At 45.8% G+C, this 27,321-nt stretch overlaps 2 protein-coding genes across 3 annotated transcripts in view; both read left to right on the forward strand.

The window, feature by feature from the left end:
- Agbl4 (AGBL carboxypeptidase 4) overlaps positions 1 to 27,321 on the forward strand; it is a 1,202,140-nt gene that overhangs the window by 976,589 nt on the left and 198,230 nt on the right. The gene's annotated exons all lie outside the window — the stretch shown is intronic.
- The window catches only part of Bend5 (BEN domain containing 5), a 46,068-nt gene that overhangs the window by 1,014 nt on the left and 17,733 nt on the right, over positions 1 to 27,321 (forward strand). The window contains exons 2-3 of the mRNA XM_055628942.1: positions 14,744 to 14,877; positions 16,831 to 17,215. Coding sequence (XP_055484917.1) covers positions 14,744 to 14,877; positions 16,831 to 17,215 — 519 coding nt within the window. The remainder of the gene's footprint in view (positions 1 to 14,743; positions 14,878 to 16,830; positions 17,216 to 27,321) is intronic.

The raw sequence follows: 27,321 nt of genomic DNA on the forward strand, positions 1-27,321 counted from the left end.
GTAGCTTCACTTCCACACCCCTTTTTGCATCTCCCAGAAGGCTCCTTGAGAGAGGAGAGGGGCAAACAGTTTCTAGTTGAGGTTAGGCCTGACCTCCTAAAGCTGGTCACAGGCAGGGACAGGGAGAGGGGACAGATGCAGGCAGGCAGGTGGTCTCCTGGTTGGTGGGTAAAGATAGGGAGATTCACTTTGTGAAAGGGTAGGGCAGGACTTCAGCCTCCTGTACTGTGCCATGCCTGCCATGCTGAGACACAGGTGCCTCCTCAAGCAAAGACATTTGGCTTTCTTTCTGAACCACTTGTAGAAGGTTTGGGCTCACGATGAGAAGAGAGAAGGAAGTTATCACTTCCATCTGGGGGCAAAGGTGTAGCTGCTCTTGGTAAGAGTGCTGCCTTTGAGTGGGCAGAGACAATCACCTGCCACCTGGAAGATGACCCCAGGGACTAGGAGCCAAGTGAGGACATTGTCAGGATTTTGTGGTTTTGACACTTTTCCTACTTTTTCCAGGGTCCTGTTTCCTCCCCTTTAGCCTAAAGATAAACCTAAGATGAATCATAGTGACCTGCCCCGGATCAGGACAAGCTGTCAGTGGAACTCAGCCTCGTGGCTGATTCTTTTCTAATACCACTAGGAAGTGGACTTGTGGGGGAAAATTAGCGAAAGATTTGGAATAGATCAACATCACAAGGTTCTCTTTTGACAGGTTGAGTCCTGGGGCACAGAGCTGTAGGTCCACTCACCGCTAGACACCCAGGTTCGGGGGGTGGGGGATGAGTGATGGGAGACAGGTCTTAGAACGGAAATCTTTGTAACTGATTAGGCTTTATTTCGTTTGCTTGCTTGCCTTTAATTACCTAGGAAAGGATTAAGAACTACTCAGCAAGAGGATAAGCCTGAGGAAATTATAACGAGATGGGAACTTTAGCTTCCCTCTAGCTAGAAGAAAAGAGAGCATACTTCTTAATGATCCAGTCACATGTAGATCCAGCAGAGTGCAGGAGATGTGATGGGTGTCAGGAGTCAATGGTAAAGACTTCTTTTAGAGATTGTTGGTCTACCAGACACATGGTGGCCTTTAAGAACTACAGCGAGGCTAGATAGACAGATGGCAGCCTCCACTCTTACTTTAAAAGCAACACAAGTTGCAATGAGTTATTAAAATATGTACATACATACATGTATGCATACATACATACATGCATGCATGCATGCCTACATACGTACAAAACCCAGGCAGCTTCTAGAAACTCAGAAGGGTAGATGCAGAGAAATGTGGTACCAGTGTTTCAGCAAAAAGTTAAAAAAGTGCTTCTTCTCATATTCAGTTTTTTGTTTGCTCGTTTTGTTTGTTTCGTTGGTTGGTTGGGTGGGTGGGTGGGTGGATGGTTGGTTGGTTGAGACAGAGTTTTTCTCTGTAATCCTGGCTTTCCTGGAACACACTTTTTAGATAAGGCTGGTCTTGAGCTCACAGAGATCAGGTGTTGGTAGGGAGGAGTGGGAACTATGGCAACTTAAGGTTGGCTAGACTTCATTATGAATTCCAGTAAGCTGGTTAATTTACAAATATGGTGTAACAGATTGGAAGATTGGAGGAGCCGCTGTGAATACGGGAACCATCTATCCGGGAAGGACTCTCTTGTGTGTGTTGAGCTTTGTGGCTCTGAGACTTTGCTTGAAGTGACTTCACTTGAAGAGCTCATCTTAACCCTGCAGAGACCTTTCTATTGTCTTACTGCAATCAGCCTTCTCGTGGGGCTCAGGAACTCAAAACTGCTTCCCATGGGCTTTTATAGTCCTGTAACCCATGGAAGGAGAGTTGTGCTATGCCAACTTTAGGGAGTTAGTTCCTCAAGAGGAGGGCTTTGTATCTGTGGACTGCTCCTGGTTCATTAGTTCTAACCTCAGTAGCATGGTTCCAGAGGAAGCCTTAGAACTACTTTACAGCTTTTGACTATAAAAGAGTGTTAACTTTACCTTGTATTTGCCTAAGCCAATCACTGTAGCCATCTTGAAGTATCCCTTTTCATAAACCCAGGAAATGCCCACCAGTTTCTGTGATACTTTGTACTTTATTGCCCACAGTAGCTTATGCCATGGTTTCAGTGTTGACCCTAGTGCATGGCTTCATTTGTACCAAACTACAATTCCAGTGTTAGTTAAAAAAAAAAAAAGTCCCCTCCTCACTGTAGTAACAGTGCTGTGTGCCTGCTCACTACCATTGTTCATCTCACACCCACTGACATACATTACCATGGTTCTTGTTTCCATTTTATAGATGAGAACCGGAAGCTCAGAGACCTCCCTCCAGCTACACACAAATAAACAGCAAAGCTAGAAATGCAGCATCCCTGCTTGCAATCTCCTTTGCAGGATGGCTAATGAGCCAACACAGCGTGGCATTGGAGAAGTGAAAGGAAAGGGAAAATGTCAATGGATGTGTAGCCCAAGGCAAGCTTTCCAGCCAGAGAACACAGTTAGTCTTGAGTATGCAAACCCATTCTCTTCTTCCTGTCACCTGACCAACCTCCATTCTACAGGAATCACAGACTTCCCCACACTCTCACTTGCCATCTCTTGTTGAAACCCTCTCGCAGGGCTCCTGCCTCTTCTGGAGGGACAGGACAGTTCAAGGACTGACTCTCCTGTGAGCTGTGCTCTCTTTTGCTTGCATTTATCTGCCACTCAGCCTGTGAACTTGAGAACTTCCTCTGCAAAGGCCTCGCTGTTGGCAATCCTGCTTGCTTACGAGGTGTAGGGACTCAAAACTGGCTCCTGTAAGCTTCGACAGCCTTGCAATTCTGTCACTTTCCCGGGCACTTACACTGTGTAATTGTTGCTTGACTGCCCTAAATTCCCTGTGTGATCAAGTGTGTCCTTACTGTTTTCTATAGGCAACACAGTAATGTGCGGCTACACCAGGGCATAGAGTCCAACCAAGGCACTGTGATCACAATGATGGCATGATCCAGGGAAGACAATTCTTTTAGTTCAGCTGCACGGGGCTTTGTGGAGTGGGCAGAGTGATGAAGAGAAAATAGACACTCCTCTGGTAGTGTGTAGGAAATGCTAAGCAGAGTTAGAAGCCAGGACCCAGGACCCAGGGAGCACAGAGAAGGGTCCAAATCTAGGAGGGTTTGAAGTTTTTCCTTTCCAGATCGACAAGCACTGGCTGCATTCAGGCTTGCTTAGGCTCTTACTCCTCTAAACCCATGCAGCAGCCACTAATGAATCACCTAGTCCCCAGTCCACCACCTAGAATGCATTCAGAATGATCTAAACTACTGTCTTATCAGTCTTCTGTAGCTCACTATGGCCTGCCTAATAAAGCTTCAGCTTCTTGGCCTGGCATTCGTATCCCTGTGACCAGCCTTAGCCCCACATTACTTCCCCAAACTCGCCACCCCCAACCCTCTACTCTGCTGGCCCCTACCCTGGACTTGTGGGGATCTCTTGCGATTCTGTGAACTCCTCAGCCAGCCACTGTGGATTAATCTTTGCCTGACTTGAGCTAAGTGGAGTTTTATTTCCACTGCGGAGAAAACAGACTTGGGACTCACTGGTGCAGCCGTGAGAGAAAGAGAGTGGGCAAAGTGCAGTGGGAGTACCCAGCCAAGGGCATGGCCTCTTCCTGCCTCTGCCCCCAAGGGATACTCTTCCCTTCTCAGGACTCCCCTTGCACTGTGTTCGGTCCCTGCTTTTGACTTGGGGCATTTTAAGACTGTTTTGGTTAGTCAGTGTTGCTACCAGACAGGGAACTTCTCTAGGGCAGGGGCCTGCAGTCCAGAGCTGTGCATCACTTGGCCAGGCTGTGCTGCACTCACACACTTTGTGACGACAAATACTTTTTTTGTTGGAAGAGAGTAGTTAGAGGAGAGGTGAACCTCTAAGCCGCAACTTGGTTTTTGTTTTGTTTTTAGAACAGAAACCTGCAATGGGATTTTGAGGTTTCATTCAACTTTATTCATCTGGAAAAAGTCAACATTCTTTATTACTCCCTTGACTAAAAGAAACCCCACACTTGGGGGAAATAACTCCCAAAGCCACGTTCTTCTCGCTTTGGTAATTTAGCTCATTCAGGGCTCAGGTCCCAGCTTGGCACTGTCAGTCCAAATAGATCACTTGCTCCAGAAATGCTTTGGAACTTCTACAAAGTTAGCAGAGAAGCAGGAGCCTAGCCAATTTCACATGCAGAGATTGTTACATGTCATCAGTGGGAGAGTGCCAACCAAAGGATTGCTTTTTTTTTTTTCTTTTTAATAAGCAAATGAAAACTTTTAACTTAAGTTTTGACATATTCTGCTGACATACACTGGAGCAAAGATTGGGATTTGCCTGCTGTCATCTGTTGCAGATTCTACTGGAATGTTAATCATTGAAGGTTGAATCTGATGTGAGCTTTGGTGTTCAAGAACCACATGTTTGTTGAAAACTAAATAATATACGCTGAAGAGTGCTTCAGGGTCCTTGTTTGTAGTCCCAGGCAAATTGAAGCTTTTGTTTGGTGTGTGTGTGTGTGTGTGTGTGTGTGAGAGAGAGAGAGAGAGAGAGAGAGAGATTCTGTTATTCCAGAGCACATTAATTTTTACATTTAAAAATATCTTAAAAAGTAAAGTTTAGGTTGATGTCTTTTTTCCAAGAAGGAATTTTCTTTCCTTTGTGCCTTTGTCTAAACTCATTAGACACTAAAGCTGTATGTACCCTTGTCATATAACCTGAGGAGATTTTCTTTGACCCATTTAAGTCTTTCAGGTTCTGAGTTCTACCAGGTGGTCTAACTGAATACTGGTACTGGGAGGTAACGCAGGAAGAACAGGTGTTGATATTGTCTGACCAAAGTACTCAGTAACCACCAGGTTCCATGTTCCATGCATATATCCTTTCCAGACAGGACTTGAAGAAGTTCCTCAAACACTTGTTCAGTAAGTGCTATAGGCTCCAGACAGTGGACTGTATCCTTCCACATGGGCTAGACCCATAGGAAATATGAGTTCACTCACAAAGTCTAGATCCAAAGTAAAGTAAAGGTCATGATGAATCTGAGATGTGGTATGAAAGAACAGAATGAGGTATGGTGACTCTGGATTGTAATGTCAGCCCGTAAGAAGCTGTGGCAGGTTCACAAATGTAAGGCCAAAAAATATAAGGCCAGCCTGTACAGCAAGAGCTGGAAAGAAAGAAAAAGAGAGAGAGAGAGAGAGAGAGAGAGAGAGAGAGAGAGAAGGAAGGGAGGAAGGGAGGGAGGGAGGAAAGGAGAAAGAAAGGGAGAAAGAAAACAAGGAAACTCCCTGAGACTTGGTAGTTGACTGACTGTGAGGCTATGTGAGGTGATGATGGTGTGATCTAGACCAGCTATCCTCAAAGGATACTCTTAACGAGTTAGTTGGAAGGGGAAATGATGAGTTTGACTCTTAGGATATCATTGAACATGTAAGAGGGTAAGCCAGGAGAGCAAGTAGCCCAAAGTTCAGAGAGTATGCCAGACTAAAGGTCCTGATTTAGAAGTTATTAGCCATGAGAGGGCTGATGTCACACTGGGTGAAGGCAAAGGGAGAGAATCATGTGAGGACTGAACTCCCCAGAACACCAGCTTTTAAGGACACCATTGAAGAGACGAACCATGAAAGGTAATTAGGAATGAACAGCCGGAGCTAGACTCAGAATCAAGGGATGAGGAGGTGGGAGGTCCTAGAAAACCAAATGAGGAGAGAGGTCTTCATACTGCAGGTGTTGGCTGGCTTTTGCTCCATTTAACTACATGGCAACTGCCTCTACCCAGAGCTCAGTGGTGAGACAGATGACAGGAAAGCTAAATATACACACACAAGAGAAGATTTGCATGGAATGGTATTTTTGTACTTTTTTTGGTTTCTGAGTTTTACACTATAGAAAAAGGATCAGGCTTGTTTTGGGGGATCCCAGAAGTAGAATTGGGGACAGGGAGTAGAATTCAAGGGCTCAACATGAACAACAAACTAGAAACAGAGTGCAGAGGCACCATGGTAAGGGCCTCCAGTGTGGGGCTGAATGCCCTGTCATAGGGGTGGCATGCAAGTCGGGGTGATTTAGAAAGGAAGCTTGTCTAGAGAACCAGGAGGTCAAGTCCTTGAGTACTGAGGAGGAAGTGTGAGAGATCAAAGAGAATGGACTTTGAAGATACTGTGGGTTCGAATTGTGACTGATGCTTTTAAGCTGTGTGGCTGCAGAGAAATACTTGACTATAAGATCAGGTACTCCTCTGAAACACAGAAACTAGTGCTTGCTTGCTTGCACGCCGTGTTCTTCTTAAGGAAACACAGACAAGCTCTGGAATACAGTGCGCACTTTGTAATATTGACAGCTGTTAGAGCCTGTGCTAGGCTAACGGATGAAGAACAGTCAGCTGAGTCACACACACCACCCTTTGTGGAAAGGAGTGTTGAGAGGATCACATGCATGTTAACTTTAAGACTTGACCTAAGCACTGAGGGATTACTGTTTTCCTGTGTCTTGCTGACCTGCGACTCTTCTGGGGCCATTCATTATGTTAGCTAGCAACACTCCTGGTAGAACCCATGAGGGCAGCTAGACAAACCGCCTGTCAGAACAGCATTCCTGTTTGTATCTATGCCCCAGCTCTGTTCCAGGGCCAGCAACCCACCAACACCTGCCTGGAAGTTTCCTTCCACCCCTCCCCGCCAGGTGCCAGGCCTCTGGAGGACATTTCTTCTAACAGCCTCTCTCTTAGAGATAATCTGTTGTGGTCCTGCCCTGACAGACAAGAAAGGGACCTAGGACACTGGGCGACCTGTTGAGGGTTTCTGGTTTGATCTCTGTCTTCCACTGAAAGGAAGTTAAGGTCAACCAGCGAGCCTGTGAGAGCCTGGCCATGGCCCAGCACCCCTACTTGCCTTTGCTATTCCGCAGCAGGGTACCCTTCTTTTTGTTGCCTTGGCTGGATAAAATCATTGAAACCTGAGAATCCTATCTGCTTTGGATTTTATAAAAATAAACACCATAGCCCAGAGAATGCAGCCTGCTTGTCTTTTCTGTGGCGTATGTTTTTAATGCAAACACAAGACTGCATAGGGTTTTCTTTTGTGCAACTGAAACACTTGAAACTTGCATTTAGATATTTATAAAACAAGACAAAGCCTCTGTTAAACATTTCACGTTTAGCCTTCCAGAATTTAGCATTTCACTCTAACTGGCAGACCCACACCAAACTCAACTTGCTGGCTTTGGATTATTTTAATTAGCCAGCATGATGCTATATAAAATGAGAGGCAGGACAGCTCTGCCCCTGACTCTACCTTTAACCACAAGTCCTTCAGGGATCTTCACATCTGAAGACAGACTTGCCCTGGGTTTCCTGCTCACCTGTCTGTTACTTCAAAAACACCAGTTTGCCGTGCCTCCATTTCTCCCCATGTTAATAACAAATAACAAATTTTTCTATAAATTTAAAGAACATATTTTTAAACTACAAAGAGAGAGCATGCCAGAGTCCTTTTGAATTGCGGGGAATTATGTAGTGAGTATTTCAGGCTCAGAGCTCATCAGAGAAGTCTCCTAAAGTGTAGGCAAAGTCTGGCGAAAGGCAAGTACATCCTAAGTTATATACTCACTAGTATACATTTCTTTTTGAGTTCAGTTAATAATTTTTCTCTTGTTTCAGTAGATATAATTAGGTGACAGGAACAGGGCCCAAGAGTCAAACAGACTGGTTGAAACCCTGGCAGTCTCGGGGGGGGGGAGGGGCACCTCACTCACTGTGGGATTAGATGTAATGATGTAAGCGGCCTGGCACCAGAATTAGCACACAGCAGGTACTTGTTCAGGATTTGCTGAAAGTGTAAAGTCAGTTGCTGACATCATAGCAGATAGGAGAGAGTGGAAAATTCTCAGGCTGGTGGTCATAGTCCTTACCCCAGAGACCAGAATCAGAACATCAAGATGGCAAACGGTATCTCTTTTAAGGATGCATACTCATTTCTGTATGCACTAGCTGGAATAAGGCTAGAACAATCGAAACTAGGCTGGAACAATTGGAGAGGCAGAGTAACCAGAGAGCCGTCTCCATCTCCATCCTTCCCACTCAGCTGCTAGTTTCTTCTGTGGTTTCCTGGAAGTCAAAGCCAGAATCATATTCCACAGTCACATTAAAATGCCACATGAAATATTTGCTGTCTGAAATGATCCACACCACCATTCACCTTCATTACTGTGACCAGTCAAGACCTATCGCTTCTCGTCAGCCTGTGTTGGGGCTCATCCTCATGCCCCATCCATCTCGCTTGACACTGCCACATAAATCTTCCTAAACCACCTCTTTCATCATGTCTCAATCTGTGTCACATACTTGCAGAGGCTGTCTTTGCCATGAGACCAGAAGCCAGACATATAGCCCATGAGGGCAGCGTAACAGCTGCTACTTGTTGAGCATCTATGGCTAGGACGTTCACTTTGCAGGTACTTTACACACACCATCACCCTAGAAGGCGTTTAACTTCTTCTGAGGCTTGGGCGAGTTAAGGGGCTTGCCTCAGTTCCCTCTCATAGTTTGTAGTGGTCAGAAAGCTGGCCCAGGACCATGTGATTTCAGTGCTTGGGCTCTTTTTTATTAGTCAGCCCACTTTCCTCTTCAACTGTGCTTTCCACTTTTTGTGTTGACACTGTGTTGTCTCTGGTTAGATATGGATGGCATGTATCTACCTTAACCCAAAAGTAGGGTGAGGACAGCTTGGAGAGCCACCTGTGAACCAACATCTCCTGGGAAGTCAGGCCTTGCATTCTGCTTGTGATTCTTGGCACATACTGGGGTTGTAAGGGCCTCTAACCCAAAGGCCACCCTGCCTAGTGTTCAGATGCAAATAGGCTCAATATGTGTTTACTGCCTAAAGAAAAGGATGAACATAGGCATCAGGTCTTCATAACCCTCATCCAGGGAGCGTGGATGAAAGAGGAAACTGAAGAAAAAACGGGACAGAGCAAAGTGCTGATTGGCTGTCAGAGCAATGTCAGTATCCCCTTGGCCAGTAATTGAGACAACTAGGATCCAGCTCCAAGAGTGTATGTGATTCAAAGTACTTTTGTCCCTTCAGTGAACTCCTGTCACTTCAGAGCTTTGTGGACTGCTCAGCCCACTTTTCAAAGAACATGGTCAGGGCCTATGACCTGGCTAACACCTCTTATGTTGTTCTTGGCAATGATTGCTGCTTTCTTCAGATTCCTAAAGACAGACTACCAGGGAAGCTGGAGTAATGAGGTTTCCCGCTCTCAAGTTGAGGCCAGGGAGTAGGGATATCTTTATCTGCATCATCATTCATTTATTCATACATGTATTCATTCAGCCATTCACCAGCGAGTCATCATAGATGCTGTATGTTCTCTGCATGTTCTGGGAAGTGCTGCAACTTAGGTTGTGGGACAGAAAATCTGTGTCACATTCTGGCTCTGCATCATTGCTGCAAGGTGAGCTGCAGGAGGAGGTTATATGTCTGAGATTCCTTTTTTTTTTTTTCTTTTTGAAAAGCAAAAGTAAAAAGCAAGAGTTGTGAAGTGTTATCTGCATAATATGTAGTAGACACGCTACATTGTTTCTGTGTTTTGGGGTCTCATTGTGAATTTCAAGCAAGTCTGAAAGTTTCTGTTGTAGCCCAGGCTGGCACTGAACTCAAGATCTTCCTGCCTCACCCTCCCAAATTGCCTGGATTACAAGTGTGGTACCACCATGCCCAGTATCATATTTTTTAAATTGAAGTGCTTCATTTTTTTTAAATCAATACAAAATGCAGCACTAATTATTGTTTAGAAGACCTGTCTATTTTTCTTCTACATGTGTGAAAGTTTTGCTTGCATGTATGCGTACGAGGTGCGTGCAGGAGCCTTCGGAGGCCAGAGGAGAGCCGCAGATCCCTTAGAACTGGGGTTCCGTACAGTTGGTACAGTTGTGAGCCACCCTGCGGGAGCCCAGCGCAGGCCCTCTAGAAGAATAACCAGTGCTTTCGCCAGTCATCCAGTTCTAGTCACGTGACCTCAAAACCTGTGAAATTCGGTGTTGCTTGGTGTAGCTGGACACCATCACCACGCTCCAGAACATCTCATAATCTCCCAACCGCCCCAAATCATTAGCAGTCCTATTAACCAGTTCTCCCTGCCTTTGGCAACCCCCAGTTTATTGATTGTTTCTGAATTTTTCTATTCTGAAATGACTCACAGTAATAGTAACAGAATTATTAAATACATGACTTTTATGTCTGAGTTCTTTAGCTTAGGTCCGTATTTTTAAGATTAATCCAGCACAACAACAAATTGACTAGTAATGAGTTAGGGGCTCTCCTGACTTCCCCCACTTTAGGGCCAGGTTTGGAATCCAGGTCATGTGACTCCTAATACTTTCCACAATTGCAAACGAAACCTAACTCTTTTTTATAATTAAATATTTAATTTTTATATTAATTACAGTTTATTTACTTTGTATCCCAGCTGTAGCCCCCTCCTTCGTTCCCTCCCAATCCCACCCTCCCTCCCTCATCTCCTCCCTGCCTCTTTCTAAGTCCACTGATAGGGGAGATCCTCCTCCCCTTTCATGAGACCCTAGCCTATCAGGTCTCATCAGTACTGGCTGTAATGTCCTCTTCTGTGGTCTAGCAGACTGCTCCTTCCTCGGGGGTAGGGGAGAAGTCAAAGAGCCAGCCACTGAGTTCATGTCAGACACAGTCCCTGTTCCCCTTACTAGGACACCCACTTGGATACTAAGGTGCTATGGGCTAAATCAGAGCAGGGGTTCTAGGTTATATCCATGTATGGTCCATGGTTGGAGAATCAGTCTCAAAAAAGACCGCTGTGCCCAGATATATTTGGTCCTTGTGGAGTTCCTATCCTCTCCAGGTCTTACTAACTCCCCCTTCTTTCATATGATTCCCTGCACTCTGCCCAAAGTTTGGTTATGAGTCTCAGCATCTGCTTTGATACACTGCTAGGTAGTCTTTCAGAGGCCCTTTAAGGTAGACTCCTGTACTGTTTCTTGTTTTCTCCTACTTCCAATGTCCAACCCATTTGTCTTTCTAAGTAAGGATTGATCATCTTATCCTGGGTCCTCCTCCTTGTTTAGCTTCTTTAGTGTACAGATTTAGTATGTTTATCCTACATTTTAGGTCTAGTATCCACTTATATACAACCACTTTGGAAATCAATCTGGTGCTTTTGCAAACAATTACGAATAGTGCTTCCTGAAGATCCAGCTATACCACTTCTAGGGATACACCCAACACCCAAGTACACAACACCCAAGTACACCCAAGTACACAACAAGGACATTTGTTCAACCATGTACAAATAAAGTGGCAACTTTATTCATAATAGCCAGAACCTGGAAACAACCAGATGTCCCTCAGTGGAGGAATGGATACAGAAATTGTGGTGCATTTACACCATGGGATACCACTCAGCAATTAAAAACAAGGAAATCATGAAATTTGCAGGCAAATGGTGGAATTTAGAAAAGAACATCCTGAGTGAGGTATCCTGGAAGCAGAAAAACCTGACTCTTCTTAACTTGGCATTCAAGGCCCCTTATTCTCTAGTTTTAACTACTTCATTTGTCTCCTTCCCTCTCTTTCTTGACTAATTGAATCACCTTTCAGGGATCCATGCAAAAGCATCTTACCCCATCTTTTCTGTTTTACCTTCCACCATTCGGTGCTCTCCCAGCCAAGTACTAACCGGACCGAATCTTGCTTAGCTTTCTGGACCAGACAAGATCAGGTGCGGTCATGGTGGTGTGGCTGTAACTGAGGTCCAAGTTGTATGGTCCTTAACTGGTCATACTTTTATGTGCACCAAACTATTCATGCTGTTTATTTTCCTCAAGATCTTTCTTAACATACAGAATTGATCATCTTTGCATCATGGCAACGTGAGTAGGAATTTTTTACTTCAATTTACAGATGAGAAAATGGGTCCAGGAAAGAAAAGCAACTTAATCCATACTTGTTACAGGCCAGAAAGATCTCTCTTGCTTATTAAATCCTGTATTTAAGTCGGGTTGGAGATCTTGAATTATCTTCTCATGAGCTTTTATCTTGTGTTCCTATCTGATCATTCATGCATTTGTCTCAAGGACCCAGACTCAATTTTGCAGAATTCAATTCTCAGAAAATATTAGCTGACATATGGGAAGAAAAATCCTGGGTACCGAATCACACAGTGGGGGTTCTCTCATATGTTCATGCTCTAACAATAGCTTTTGTAATCTTACAGAATAATGAGCTCTCCAAGATGTAGGCCCCCATCTCTTTGGCTCCTTTTTTGTCCTTGGGTGTGCTTGTTTGCCTCAGGGATGCATAGCCTTTCCCGAAGTAACCTAATTTCTCTCACTACAATTTGAGGGTTGAATGAGGTGATCTGACGAGCATTTCTCATACCGTAGCCAGATTTGTAAGCCTGAATGATGGCCTCCTTCTGCACCAACTCGACACCAGCATCAGCTTGAACTGCTCAAGAAGACAAAGCATAGCTTGTTTGTTCCTGTTGGTGGCATCTCACACTTTATCCTTAAATTTGTCACGCTGAAGACTGGATCAGGAAAAAGTCCTTTAACGCCCTTCCATCTGATCTTGGGCTCTCTCTGTCCCTCTGTCTTGTTCATTCTCTCTGTGTGTCTCTCTGACTGTCTCAGTCTTTCTGCTTCTCTCCAGCCCTCCCATCTCTTTACTACTCCTCTCCCTATCTTCTCCTCTCCCTTCCCATTCCCCGGTGTGTATATATGCACAAACACCCCAAGCCAGGGTAATTTCATTTGAAGTACTCTCTTGAGGTTTTACATTTCAGCAGGCTTTTTGCCTTAGAAATAGTCAGTGTTGATTTGTAGGAAGGAAGATATTGTTCTTTTAGAAATACCCAGGTCCCCTCTACCGTTCATGCCTAACCCGCTGGATGGGCTTTATAACTACAAAGAGAACAAGAACCAGTCATTCTTGTGAAAACACAACCATGGATGAGTCCTGCCCTAGCAGGAAGGGCCTTTTCCTCAGTTTCATACTCTGCCATGGAGTGCCCAATATTCCAGGCATAGTTTGAAGAATACTCTGGACCCTTATTCTCAGACACGCCCCCCCCCACCAGGTGTGTCATAGAGACCTGAGCTCAGCTAGCCTGAGGCTTTGCTTATCTCTTTCTCTTGTTGTGGAGGAACTGGGGCTCACTCAGAATTTTTTCATACCCAAGTTCCATCTTTGACCATCCTGGGCTGCATTTGAGTACATTCTGGAACAGTTAAGAAGCATCCTTCTCAGTTTTACTAACAGGTTGTGAAGACAGAAGCCTGGCTGGGAGAGACATGAGGGTACATTTAACATTTGCACATATATACACAAATGCATTCTCTCTCTCTCTCTCTCTCTCTCTCTCTCACACACACACACACACACACACACACACACACACATACACACACCAGACCCCTGGAGATTACATATAACCCATTCCTGGCTACAAAACACATGGGCAGCGTATTAGAGAATGCATTTAAGATAACAAGTGGGAACCTTTGGGAAGCATAAGAAACAAATTATTTTGCTACTAAGAGCCATTCTTGGAGTAGGATAACATTTCCACCTCTAGAGCCCCACTGTTTGAACTTTTGGCTTCTATAGTGAGAGACAGTCCATTTGCAAAGTCCATTTTGAACCCTGCAAAGAAAAAAAAGCTCTCAGATTCTGTGATGTGAGGATAACCAGTGAGCAAATGAGGGGAAATAACATATCTGTATTTGTGTGGCACTCTTCAGTACATAATATGAGCACAGAGAAACACAAGGCAAGACACCAGAGGTATTTCCCATTCCTGGCTCTCCCTCAAACTTACGCTTTGGACAAGCTCTGCCTTCCTCTCTATTTGAGTTCTCTCATTTGTGAAGTGAGAGTTGGACCAGCTGGTCACCAGGGTCCTTTTGTACTATTGAGATATTAGCAGACCTACCTTCCCTCAGCCTGTGTATGTGGGACTGGGAAGTTCTTTGCCCTTACAGCTTAGGCTTTACTTCAAGAAGAGCTGCCATTCTTCTTAGCCCTTTTGATTACCAAGCCACAGATACTGGGTGGGTTTGGTTTTGTTTGTTTGTTTGTTTGTTTGTTTGTTTTCTAAATCAATGAGATACTTGATTTAGAAATGTCTTGAGGATTGAAAGATTCACCTGTCAGTTAAATTCGGACCATGATAAAAATACCATTACCAAGGCAACTTAGAAGCTGAGAGCTTACGTTTTTTCTGCAGGCCGAGAAGCCAACTGGGAATGTCATAAGTTTTTGAAACCGCAAATTCCACCCCCAGGTACACACCTCCTCCAGCGAGCCACACCTCCTAATTGTCCCCCAGCAGTTCTACCAACTGGAGACCAAGTATACAAACATGAGCCTACGGAAGCCATTCTCATTCAAATACCCACACCAGATGACAGCCCAGGGGTTATTCCAGCTCCAAGATTCTAGAATTCCGTAACAGGCAGCCTTCTAGATGGGTATACTAAAACCGCTACGTGATTCACCAGGAGCTGTTTTAGTGCTCTGTACGGTGGTTCATTAGCATACACCTTTGATGCTGCGTGCTGACCAGGCACTTTCTGTGCAGGGCAGAACAGGCCTTGGGGCTGTTTGCTTTCCCTTTTTAACTGGTTTGGCCTCATTTATTTTCAAAAATTTGAAGTTTTGGACTTCTTGAGCATTTTGACTCCTAATCAACCTTGTTCTCTTGATATGCATTTTAGAAGACAAATCTGACCTTGAGAACAGTGTGATGCAGAAGAAAATTAAAATCCCCAAACTTTCTCTCAGTCATGTCGAAGATGATGGGGAGGTTAAAGACTATGGGGAAGAAGATTTACAGCTTAGACACATCAAGGTAACAGAAATCTTTGGTTTTCTCGGACGTTCATGGGAATGATTTCATATTTCTCAGAGCTAAAGAATTCCAGTCTGGCCGCCTTCCCCGTGTAAATGTCCCCTGGTAGGACGGAGGATGCTGAAGAGCAAGTGCATTTCCATATAGCTTACTTTCCAGAGACTTCGTTTATAGTGTGACACCACTCACAGTCGTGTTGGCAGTGTGCACAGTGTCATGGCTGCTGGAACAATGTGCTTTTCCCTGGCACACAGCTCTGGGGAGGTCATGGCTGAATTGCATGGACATTAAGCAGCTGTTGGTCTTGGGTAGCAGTTTAGAGCTAATCACTCTCATGTTGTCCCAACTTGCTGAGGGTGGACTCACTGGGAAACAATGTCAGTTAAATTCACAGAGAGCATTTGTGGGGTCCTGGGTTGGATGAAAAACTTTTCATGAGGTTGCATTTCCTTGTTATGTGCTCCAGCAGGTCTCCCGCTATTTGAAAACAAACAAACAAGCAAACAAACAAACAAAAAACCCTGCTGAAAATCTTGTTCAGCAATCTACCACACTATCCCCTTACCCCATTCCATGAGTTTTCCTGACAAGAAGAGGGAGGAAAAGAAAGGTGACTTTTGCTTTGTGATCTAGACTGGGACACGAGGTCAGGAGCATCCAGGGTAAAGATGCAGTCAGTCCACCGTATAGCATCCATCCCTTGCTGTAGCTGTGGCCCAGCGCTGTCCCTGGAGTCCTGGAGCGTAGCCACATGTGGCCCCGTACCCAGAGTTCTCACAGTGTAGTGATGCCCACAGCTGTTTAAGATGACCGTTACGATTTTAGCAGACGTGTTCGTCTACTCTTTAGCTCAGCAGATAAAATCACCGGAACTTTGTGATGTTGCTCAGTCTCAAGTCATGAGTTTGCCTCATTTTTGTTACCTTTAACTACCTGAAACTGGACGGTTGGCGCAGGCCTGGCCTGACATGGTTAAGTTGCGCAGAATCTTGTGCCGTCTGTCCTGTCCTGGCCTGGGGGAGAGAGCTCATGACACTTCAACCCTAGGTTGTGCAGCTCTGCCTCCCCTCAAGTGCTTTGTGCTCTTGAGGTGAGGTCGCCGCAGATGTCTGAGCCCCCAGGCCCTGGGTCATCACCCTGTGCTGTCCTGCCAAGGGGAGGGTCCAGGTGTGAGAGCAGGAACTCTGCTTGCAGTTGGGCATAGACTCTGTCTCTCCATCTGTGGCATGTAACTCCCTCACCGCCTCGGGTGTGGTCCCTCCCCGCTCCAGGGCTTGGTTTGCTAACCTGCATCATGAAGAAAATTGAAAGCACCCCAATGCCGGCATTCTTTGCCGTTTTCAGTTGAGTAAACATTTGTCAGGCTCCTGCCAACTGCCAGTCCTGAGTGAGTAGGCAGTAGAGAACCAGAGAAAACAAGACATATATACTGCCCTAGATTAGAGTGGGTTTGGGTTTTGACAGCCTTCCAAACTGAAACAGTCTTAAAAAAAAGTTTACAAGATAGAATTTCATGCATATGTATATTCCCGAGTGGGATTCCTCAGTAATGGCTTGGGCAGGCCAGACTGTCCCTCGATGCCCTGAAAATTCACACTGGACATCCCATGAGCAAGTGGCTGCCATGGCACCATAGGAGCTAGGGAGGGTGAGAAATTTAGAAGAGTCATCCTGGTATGTGCATCTAAGAGGCCGAATGCTGGGTGGAAAAGTGTTAGCATGACAACGTCCTGTCTCTGTCACAGCTGTTTGCCTGACTTTTGGCAAGAGCACTCTAGTTCTCTATTTTTCCATTTACAAAGTGGAGGGCTTTGACTGTGTCTCTAACAGGTTTCTCCAAGCACTGATGTTCTGTGGTTCTGTGATTCTAGGATTGTCTGGGGAAATATTGAGCTGCAGTCCAAGAAAGTCCCAGCTGCCCTTGCCTGAACTGATTCTCGTTGTCCTACACAGAGACCGGAGGGGCGGAAGCCTAGTGAAGCGGCCCACAAGAGTATCGAGGCAGTGGTGGCCCGGCTAGAGAAACAGAACGGCCTGAGCCTGGGCCACAGCACTTGTCCAGAAGAGGTCTTTGTGGAGGCCTCCCCGGGCATGGAGGACATGGACAGTCTGGAGGATGCCGTCGTGCCCCGGGCTCTATATGAGGAGCTGCTGCGAAACTACCAGCAGCAACAAGAGGAGATGCGCCACCTCCAGCAGGAGCTGGAGCGGACTCGGAGGCAGCTCGTACAGCAGGCCAAGAAGCTCAAGGAGTACGGGGCACTGGTATCTGAAATGAAGGAACTCCGAGACCTCAACAGGAGACTCCAGGACGTGCTACTCCTGCGGCTTGGCAGCGGTGAGTGCCCAGGCAGGCCACTTGCCACTCCTTACAGTGGGAAGGTCACCTCCCCAAAGCTCCCCTCCTATCAGGGTAAAGGGGAGAAGCAGGCCAAGTGCCCCTGAGGCTAGGAAAAGACTGAAACTTGGCTCAGCAGTTAACGCAAGGAGGAGTCACTCACGCTCCTCTCTGTAAATGTGGTAGGAGGCAATACTGCAGCACTGCCCACACCGTGGTGAGAACATGGGGGCATGTGGCTCAGCGAACAAGAGTGGGCAGAGTGCTAATGCCTGCTCAGCAAGAGGTAGCACGGGTATTTAGGGTAGTCCTCCAAAGAGACCGCAGGACAGTAAAGGAAACTGGATGTGCTCTGAAGCACAGACTGTTACTGTGAGCCAGAAAGCGTCAAAGAAGGGGTCCTGCTAACATGACTTGAAAGTTGAGAGCATGAGCAATGATTTGTAGCGGTTTGTATGGAGGGGATCTTATGAAGGGCCTGGGTCTTGAAAGGTGGACACTGTATCAAGGCACCTGAGGAATTCAAGGGCAGTGCTCATGAGCATGGGAAACACCTAGGGCATGTTAAGGAGGTTGCTACAGATGGGGAGGGCAGAGGAGAAGGATGCTGAAAACTACCATTTTGGGTAATCAGGGCTTGTCTTTGTAGGAATGAGAAACATTAAAATGCTCTTGAGGACTGTGTGTGTAGCTCAGCAGTAGAGCTTGTGTATAGAGCTCAGATTTTCTGTCCCACCATGAAACAAAAAGCAAAAAAGCTTTTGTGCATTAGAGGTGTGGGGATTAGAATAAAGATGTGCAAAATTCCTTTGTTTGCTGATAGAAGAACCACCCTGGCCTTTAGGTTTTCTCATCTGAAGTGGTGTCAGGGCCGGAATGAATGGATTCTAAAGGCAAGAGGCTGGGAAGGACAGAAAACCCCTGCAGAGTGTAAGACTCTAGCAGTGTGAAGGATGGGGCCCATCAGTACTGGTAAGGTTGTTCTGTCATGTGTTCATAGCCTGCAAGGCCTCTGTATCAGGGATGTCACTGAAGAAGGAAGGCCTCCCTTGTCTGGCTACATGATGATGGGCCGAGTGTAGCCTTTGATTCGTGTGGACGGCAGGTGCTCACGCCGCCCCTCTTCCATTTGCAGGTGCCTTTTGCTTCCTGAGTGTACCTTCATGGGATGTCCAGTAGGTCAACCAGGTCTGACCTTGACACTGAGGAGCAAGCAGCATAGGGATTACCAGAGACAAACCTCCAGCTCACACTGTGTCTGCATAGCTAAGAGCCTGAAGTGACCTGCTCTCTGGCTCTGCTTTCACCTTAGCGTGGTTCCAAAGTCAGAGAGGTTCACTATGACACTGAAAGTTAGGTGTGACTTTCAGATTCACAAGGTGGTTTACTACAGTACAATCTCGGTGAGAAGCCGTAAATGTGAGGATTTAAGAAGGCGGTGTTGGTGCTGTTGTGCACCAACACTGGGGAAAGAACTGAGTCTTCACTGTTTCCTGATCTTCAGAGGAAGAAGGGATTTTGCTCTGATTGTGCCGGGCCTTTTGTGAGCTTCTTTAGAAGGATGGGGAAGCACACTGACAGGAAAAATCTCTCCAAACCATTATCTCAGCTCATGGGGGAAATTCCCTGTTTTGCATGGTCTTGAACTGAGTTTAGACTCCAGAAACCACCCTGACCTTGGTCAGTAAGAAACTGCATTATGTGTAGACAGGAACCTCTTTTCATCTTAAAACACTTGACAATCAAACCCAACCAGACTGTGGTTGTGTCTTGACTTTGCCAGGCTTTCTCATGCTGCAGGACTTGAATGTCATCATGATGGCCAGGGGACATCTCTTCTCTGATGTGTCACGGTTGCTACCACGGTGAGATGGGCTACAGCCACAAGTATGGGCAGCTCTTCCACCATTCCACATGCAGCCCTGTGTTCTCAGGGCAGCAGACTTCCTGGAAATCACACATACCTGCCTCCATCTAGGAACATTTAAACTCCATTCATCAACATGTGATAATTGATGCTGAAACAAACTTACACAGTCCTTAATAATCGAAAGGGCTCTGCCTGTATAAGGTGGTATAGTTTATGGATATACACAGGGCTGGACTCAAATTTCAACTTTATTATAACTCTGTCTTTGAAAAATTCTTTTCTTTTGTCTTTTTCTTCCTTTCTTCTTTCCTCCTTTCCCAGTTCCCCTCACCACAGTCTCCTCCTGTATCAAGCATTGTGCCTAGTGGTGAGTAGCAACCTCATACATTTGGAACACACATCTGCACACCTACACACACGCACACACATACATACCACACATACACAGATAGACACATGCACACACATACAAACATACCACACATACACAGATACACACATGCACACACATACAAACATACACACATCACATACATATACAACACAAATGCACGCGCCCATACGTGTACACACATGCATACATGCTTGCTGGCACACCTTGCCTTCTGCCCTCGAGGATCTCACAAGCACAGAGGGCTGTGGGACCACAGAGATAAGACACTGATTTTTGGAAGATTTATAAAGGAAAGCTGCCTGCAGGAAAACATCAGTAGGCTTGAAGAGTGAGTTTTTATGCAGGCAGGGGTAATTAGGTGGGTATAATGAGGTGCAGGCTCATCACCAAGCAGCTCTTCGAGCCTCACTGTTCTCCTCCTCACAATGGGACTGATGTCAGCCCCCTTACAGTTCTGGGACACGCGCGTTGCATCTGACACACTGCTGCTGCTCGGGAACTATTAGTGACTCTTTCTCTACATCCCTTGGAAGAGAAGCTAAGATAGGGTTTGTTTTTGCTTTCAAGCTGGCTCCCCCAATCAGTAATTGGCCCTGCAACTTTGGGCAGGGTTAACCAACTTCTCTGCTTCTCATTATGTTTGTCAGTAGAAGATAAAACGAGTTATAGATGTCTGCTTATTTCTTCATTCAATTACTTGGTATTACCATACCACCGGATATTTTCTAATCCTGCCAGCTTGGGGAGATTCAAAGACAGTGAAAACATCGTGAGGTGGGCAGAGGGTGGGGTTGGAGGTAAATGTATAGATATGTAATTAAAATGAAAAGTAACCAGTTGTGAGGGAGGGACCCACATTTTGAGCAACCCCCCTCTCCCCTGACTCTAGAAGAATAGTCATTCTGTAAACACTACAGAGAACCAGGGCAGAGAAGAACCAGAAAGGAAGACATGTTTGCCAGGCCTCAGTTCCACATGCCCTCCAAGGCCCGGCTTAGTGTGGGGCCTGGCTTCTTCCTTGCTGATGAAGGCCTCACCTACACTCTTTCCCGAAGGCTCCAGCTCAAGGACTTATGACCACACTGGGTGCTGGATCACTTCTTCCTTAACAGGCAGTTCAGAACCAGGTTGGCCAATAGGTCAGAAGATCTCAGTTTTAAGAGGATTTTCCCTGCATGGGGACATCACTGCTGACTCTTACAGGTAGTGTGGGTGCAGATGAGGGAGACTGGAAAGCAGTAGCCTAGCTTCTTGAGTCTCCTCGCTCATGAGACTCTAGGCATGGAGATCAGATTCCTTGGCAGCCAGGAGTTGTAATACGGTGTCCCATGGAGGTGGGAGCACACGCAGAAGAGCACTGGGGACAGCAGAATGGCAGCGGCGGTCTGAGGCTTGGCTGGGTGATTCACTTCATCATTGTTATTCACTCACTTATTCTTACATTCCTTCTCTGGAAATGGTAGGTGTGTCTGATGGGAAGGATCCTCTGCAGGGTGGAATCCCGGGGCTCAGTAAGAACTGACAGGAGGTAGGAGATGGTCCTCATTTTGCTAGTGAAGAAGCAGGACCCGCACTGGTCCAGTGTGCTTTCAGGACCTTTACACCCCATGACTTTCTTTAGTACTCTGACTTCTTTGTCACCAACATGGGTGTGACTTCACCATCCTTCATAAAGGAGCATCCATTCCTTGTCTATGATCTTAGCCTGGCAAACAACACATTTTGACATTCGTGCCCACCCCAGGGTCATTTATTTTAGTATTTGTTACAGTGTCAAAATCAAATGAGAAGGGTGTGACTGCGTCCACACAGCCCGTGTTCACTAAATGGCTTTTCTTCCCTTTCCCATCAAGCCCCTGCCGAAGAGTCAGTGCCGAGGATCCTAACACAGAAGGGCACTGCTGCTTACAAGACACACTGGTTTGTAGGATTATCCGACCATCTATTCTTTTTTCTTCAGCAAATGTTTATTGAGATTGCTCATTGTTCAGAGCTGCTAGAGATGAACAAGACAGAGACCTTATGAAGAATATCTGCAAGCCAGGGGCTTAGTGTTTTCGAACTGGGAGATGGCAGTCTCCATGATGGCAAAGGACACAGGGAGAAGCAGAGTATACCTGGGGTGCAGTGGGCAAGGAGCAGCTGTGTGAGAGTAGAGCAAATAGGGGTTTCACGGCTTCTTTTCAACTAGTTCCTGTTCTTATGCTTTTCAATTACACTTTTATTTACTTGGCGTGTGAGTGCATGTGTGTGTGTGTGTGTGTGTGTGTGTGTGTGTGTGTGTGTGTGCATGCATGTGCACGCATCTGCCTTCCTGTCTGTGGTGGGTCCCAGGGATCAACAAGTGCCTTTTCCAGCTGAGCCATCTCACCAACCCAAGTTCCTGTTCTTAATAGGCATAAAACAACAACAACCACAAAATTTAGCCTGCCTCCTTATGATCATTCTTTTTGGTATGAACCAAATAACAAGTTCGGGTATTTCTCTAATGCCCTCTGAGGAATGTGAAGAGGAGTAGGTATTCCTTGCCTTGAGGATGCCCATACTGTGTCTGGTAGATGTGGATATAGCCTGACACCAGGTAGAATAAAATTGGCACTATATTTGAAGGAGGGAGACAGGCAATGATTTCAGATCTTGTTTATATTTTGTCAAGGAATGTAGGCACAGATGATGAATTCTGACCAGCTGAGGTAGAGATAATAAGAATAATAACAGTAATTTACATGTGCTTGGTACTTTACAGGTTTCAAAGCACCTTGACATTTTTATCTCATTGGACTATTCCAGTAGGCTTATTGCAGGGCCAGGTACGGATTATTATCTCCATTTGAAAGAAGAGCGTGTGAAAAGAACAGATAGTGTCCCTCTTGCTAGATCATAAGCAGGCTGAAGAGAGCCGTGGCGGCTGGCCTGCCTATCTGTCTTGGCTCTTCAAAGCGAGATTGCTAACACTGCACCGCTGTAACCCTCTGAGTTTATGCCTCGTGTTCTGTCCAAGGTCTGTTAAAATACCAGCTTTGATCCTTAAAATCCTCTGTGGTCTGTGCTGGCTTCTGTACGCTGAGGTCTCTGGTGGCAACTTGGTAGACTGCTAATGCCAGCGGATGCTTCCTGCTGACTTGCCCTGTACTGGAGGCGGCCCAGCCTTCAGCAAGAGATACTACTTGGGCTTGAATCTCACTTGTCATAATTCTTCACCTGTGTGATTTGAAGCAAATGATTTGCCCTTCTGTTTTCTCTCCTGTGAAATGGGAATCTTTGAGTCTGCCACAGTCAGGCAGAGAACAAACACATTTAGAGTTTTCATAGGCCCTGGGGACAGAAATTCCAGGGCTTCAAGTTCTGCTTCTTTCATAATCTCCTTCAGTTGCTTTGAACAAGTTACTTTCAGGGCTCTACTTTCTTCATCTACAAAACAGGGTCCACGATCGCCCCAACCCTTATGGTTCAGATGATTAAATAAATGACTGCGGTAAAGATGCCTGCCAGATCTGAGCACGGTATTCTTGCCGTAACTCCCACATTGACATGTAGGGTCATTCAAGGATGATCCAAGATGGTGTGTACACAGTGCGAGCACCTCCCAGCTGTCCTTCCTACAGCAGAACACAGATATGGTGGGGAACATCTTAAACTCCGGTTAGCCGCTAGCGCCTGCAGATCTGGTACATGCTAGTCGAAGCCTCAGAGCACATCTTCAAAGTCAGCCAGTCTACAACTGTGTGGTCTGTAGTTTTAGAACCCCCTCCTCTCGGTTTTCCTGAGTAGCATTCTGCCTTTCCTCCGGTTCCTTGTTGTTTGGCCCTTATCACTTGATCCCATCACCTTCACAGATCACAAGACTCCCCCAAAACACACACACACACGTTCTTAAGTTCTTTCAGACATCACCAGATATAACTCTGCCTCCTTACTGCTTAGGGTTTTTTCTCCTTGAGACCTTGGTCTTCTCTTCAGGTTCTCAATTCTCTCTCACCAATGAGCAGGAACACTAAAAATAACTGGATTTTGAAAGAAGGCTGAAGAAGCTGGAAAGAGTCATGTTGTAAAAGCAAAACACTGAGGCCTCATAGTTGCTCCCAAGATTGGAGTGGTTCCAGACTGTGTGCCTGCTGCCTCACAATTGGACATCACGAAAAGATCTAGCATTGTGACTGGGAACATTTTATTGGAATGATAGTGGCCATCTTTTATTTTGAAGGCCTTCTTTAATCAATTTTTTTCTTTGTTGATTTATCAAAATTACCACAGTTGGTGCCAGATTATTTTCAAATGCAATTTCAAGGGGTTAAATAATTCTGACCTTTATCTTTTCCCCCAGTCCCCATTTTTTTTTTCCTGTGGGTCAAGGGAATGGGACTGAGGGAATGTTCTTCCTGTCCCTTTCATAGATATTAGGCAATCTAGACATCTCTAGGCTTTTCCTTCAGTGTCACCTGTGACAGGTCTGTTTGATGCTGGCTGTGCCAGTCAGGAAATGCAAATTGCAAAAGGTTTAACTTACAGCTCACTGCCCCTCTAGATGTGCCTTGGGGTGGACACTAGGAACTTTTTATACATAAAGCCACCTTAACCGTAGGTGGACTCATCCATGAGGGAACAGGCTGCTCCAAGAGGTTAGGTAACTTGCCTGAGGCCTCAGACTCAGGAAGAACCTGCTTCATAATGAGGCCTATCTTTCTTTCCATGTGTCAGGATGTCTGATCAGTTGTTCAGCCCCTGTGGCTCTACAGCAGTGTCCCCTCCTCAACCTGTAAGTTCTGGAGCTTTAATATTCACAGGCTTGTGAAGATTTCCTGCTTCATTTCTTCATAATGTCTCTTTTACCAGGTTATATGGCCTCAAGATTCTAACCAGAAATTCCCATAGTTTTCATGTAAATTAGGTTTTTAGGAAAAAGATAATTCATCCTTCCATCCTCATCTTGATAAATAGGAAAACTGAAACCCAGAGGAAAGAACATGGCTGTGCCATGTGGAATATAAATATCTCACCATCACGAAGCTGTGGCAGGCTGCTCTTCAGCAAGCATGGATAGATGGAATTATTTTGACCACCAGGATTCACTGTGGCCCAAAGGCTACCCACACTCTTTTGCTTTCCTAAGGAGCTCTCTGTGTTTAGGGGTGATTCTCACAGACACCCAGAGCTCACACAGTCCAGCCTTCCTGCAGGGTGTGAAGCCTCTGCAGCTTTCTTTCAAGAGATCACTTGCCCTCCTATAGCAGTGATAATCAACCTATGGGTCACAACCTCCTTTGGGGTCGAATACCAAATATCATGTTTATCAGACATTTACATTAAAATTCATAACAGTAGTAAAATTACAGTAATAAAGTAGCAACAAAATAAATTTATGGTTAGGGACCCTCACAAAGTGAGGAACTGTATTAAAGGGCTGCAGCATTAGGAAGGATGAGAACCACTGGCCTATAGCATGCCCCTAGACACAAGAAGCTCACTTCTGCCTTCCTGTAACACCCCCACCACCCCATCACTGAATAGCTGGGACTCTGGGACTACAGGGAAAAGTGTTTATGCAGGAAACACTATTGGATACTTATCTCTTCCAGGCCCTTTGCTGGGCATGAGAAATGAGATGGATAAGACTCTTACCACATTCTTAACAGCAAATAATTCTAATGGTGTTTGCTTTGCTCTTGGGCCTTTGGTATTAGGAAAGGACACAGGAGAGGCCTTTTTGCACTACTAAAGTATGGGTGCTGTAGGTAGCTTTAGAAGGCCTCAAATGAAGGAATTTATTTGTAACTCTCTAGTTGAAGAGGAAATGAACAGGGTCCCATGCAATAGGTAAGTCTGATCAATGTTTTAGACTTGTAAGAGAGGCTGGCCTAGCCACAGAACTGAGTGAAGAGCCTGTGACATCCCTGGAAAGGAAAATTAGTTGAAGAAGTGCAGTCACGTGATAAATTGTGCCTCCCTAAACAGTCCTCATCTCACTGTTGCACTTGGCATCTCCTTATGAGCCTGTGGGCAACACAAGCCCTCTCTGCTCTCTACTCTACTGGTGCATACCTCAACCTCTCACCCCTTCAACTCATCCAGTTCCAGAACCAAAGGCCATTTCATAGGCGTTAAGTTCTTGTTCGATGTCTTCAATGCTGCTCTGGCATGTCCCATGGCTGTCTCTGACCATGTTGATGAAATGTGGGCCAAGTAGTTGGTCATGAGTGGGTGAAAGAGCAACAGATGAGAAAGAACTTTTACCTGACCAGTGAGGGAAGTATAGACTCAGAGACTGAACTGAGTTCTGGCGAGCCTCTCCCGCACACTCTCTCATGACTGCAGAGTTCCTCGGAGATGGTCTAAGAGAGTAGTGGAAGGACAGAGGAGGTGAGGGTCCTGCAGAGTAAGCATTAGAGGAGATGAGAAGCCTGTGAAACCTCTGGGAAGTGGAGTGAGGTGAGGAAGTACCAGTTGAAGGAGCAAGGCTCTGGAGAGCCCAGCACCCTGCTGAGCAGTCAGTACCTGCAAGGCTTCCACTGTCACTGCGCCTCAGGGAGCCTCCCAGGAGGAGTGGGATCAGCCTTCAGGACCTGGTCAGGTTTAACCTCTTTCATTTACTTAACAAACACTTTTTAAGAGCCTGGCCATAAGGATGCAAAAGTGAACGAGGCTATGGCTGCCCTGCCTCGTTGGCTTACTCAGAGATGCCGGTAATAGCAGTGGCAGCAAGGGGAAAAGATTTTTTTTAAAAGAGACTTTTTGTTGTAAGAGGCTTAACATAGATGACAATCATTAGGTATCAGTCCTCTATCCTTTTCCAACATGTCACTTTTTGAAAAGGGTCCTCAAACTAAGGAAAAATAAATTGATGTGGGCTTCGGTCTGTTTCCACTTTTCTCCTTTTTAAAGGGTTTCATGCCTTTTCTCATGTTCATTTCTGCTCTGTGTTCTCTGGTTCAGATTCTCTGACAGCCTGGTCAACCTGGGAGGCCTCCATGTAGTCTACTGGGATCTCACCCAGCCCAGGCCTCATGCCAGAATTACTTCTGCCTCAGCCCAGCAAAGCCAGGGGCAGCCCTTGTTCACAGACTACATTCAGGAAACAGAGAGGGAAGGGGCCAAGGACCAGAGAGCTGCCACTTGTGCTGATGTCATTCCTAGACCACACTCAGACCAGCTCTGCCTTCTAGGATCACTTGATCACCTACCCAGTAGGGACCTTTCCCTCCCCAGATATGTGTAGATTGTCAGACTGCCCATATCGTGGTCGGGCAGGGAGTCTGTGTTTTGTCCCCTCTGTATGAAGATATCCCACCAAGGGCCTCAACCAAACATTACTTGCCCAATCCTCCAAGTGTATGTCCATTGTTCTGAGGAAGTCCTAGACTTCTCTAGAAATGCCATGGCTGCTTTTGCTTCTGTTCCAGAGCCCTCCTGTCAGTTACACAGAGGTTGTAGCCGTCTGTCGCCTGTTTCTCCAGCTGTTTGACTGTGAATCTCTCAAAGCTACCTAGCTCATCAGTAATGAGCTCATCAGCTCATCATTAGGTATTACATACCTATTAGGTATGTAATAGGTGTGGATCTATTAGGTATGTAATAGGTGTGGATCTATTACATACCTATTAGGTATGTAATAGAAGGAACCAGGACAGATTGTCTCTGCACTTGTAGAAGCTAAGACGGTTCAGTCACAATATTACATGAATGTGGTCAAGGCCATCCTCCAGGGCATGGAACGGTCCACAGATGCCAGTGAGCCTGCTCTGCCCTAGGCCACAGGGGCACATCCACCTGCCCTGCCTGGGTTACCTTCCTCTTCCCAAGGCACTTGCTTATCTCCTTGATTGTTTTATGTTCCTGTCTGTGCTC

This window comes from Psammomys obesus, unplaced genomic scaffold (genome assembly GCF_907164565.1).
Source record: "Psammomys obesus unplaced genomic scaffold, mPsaObe1.curated_primary_1811, whole genome shotgun sequence".
NCBI lineage: Eukaryota > Metazoa > Chordata > Mammalia > Rodentia > Muridae > Psammomys > Psammomys obesus.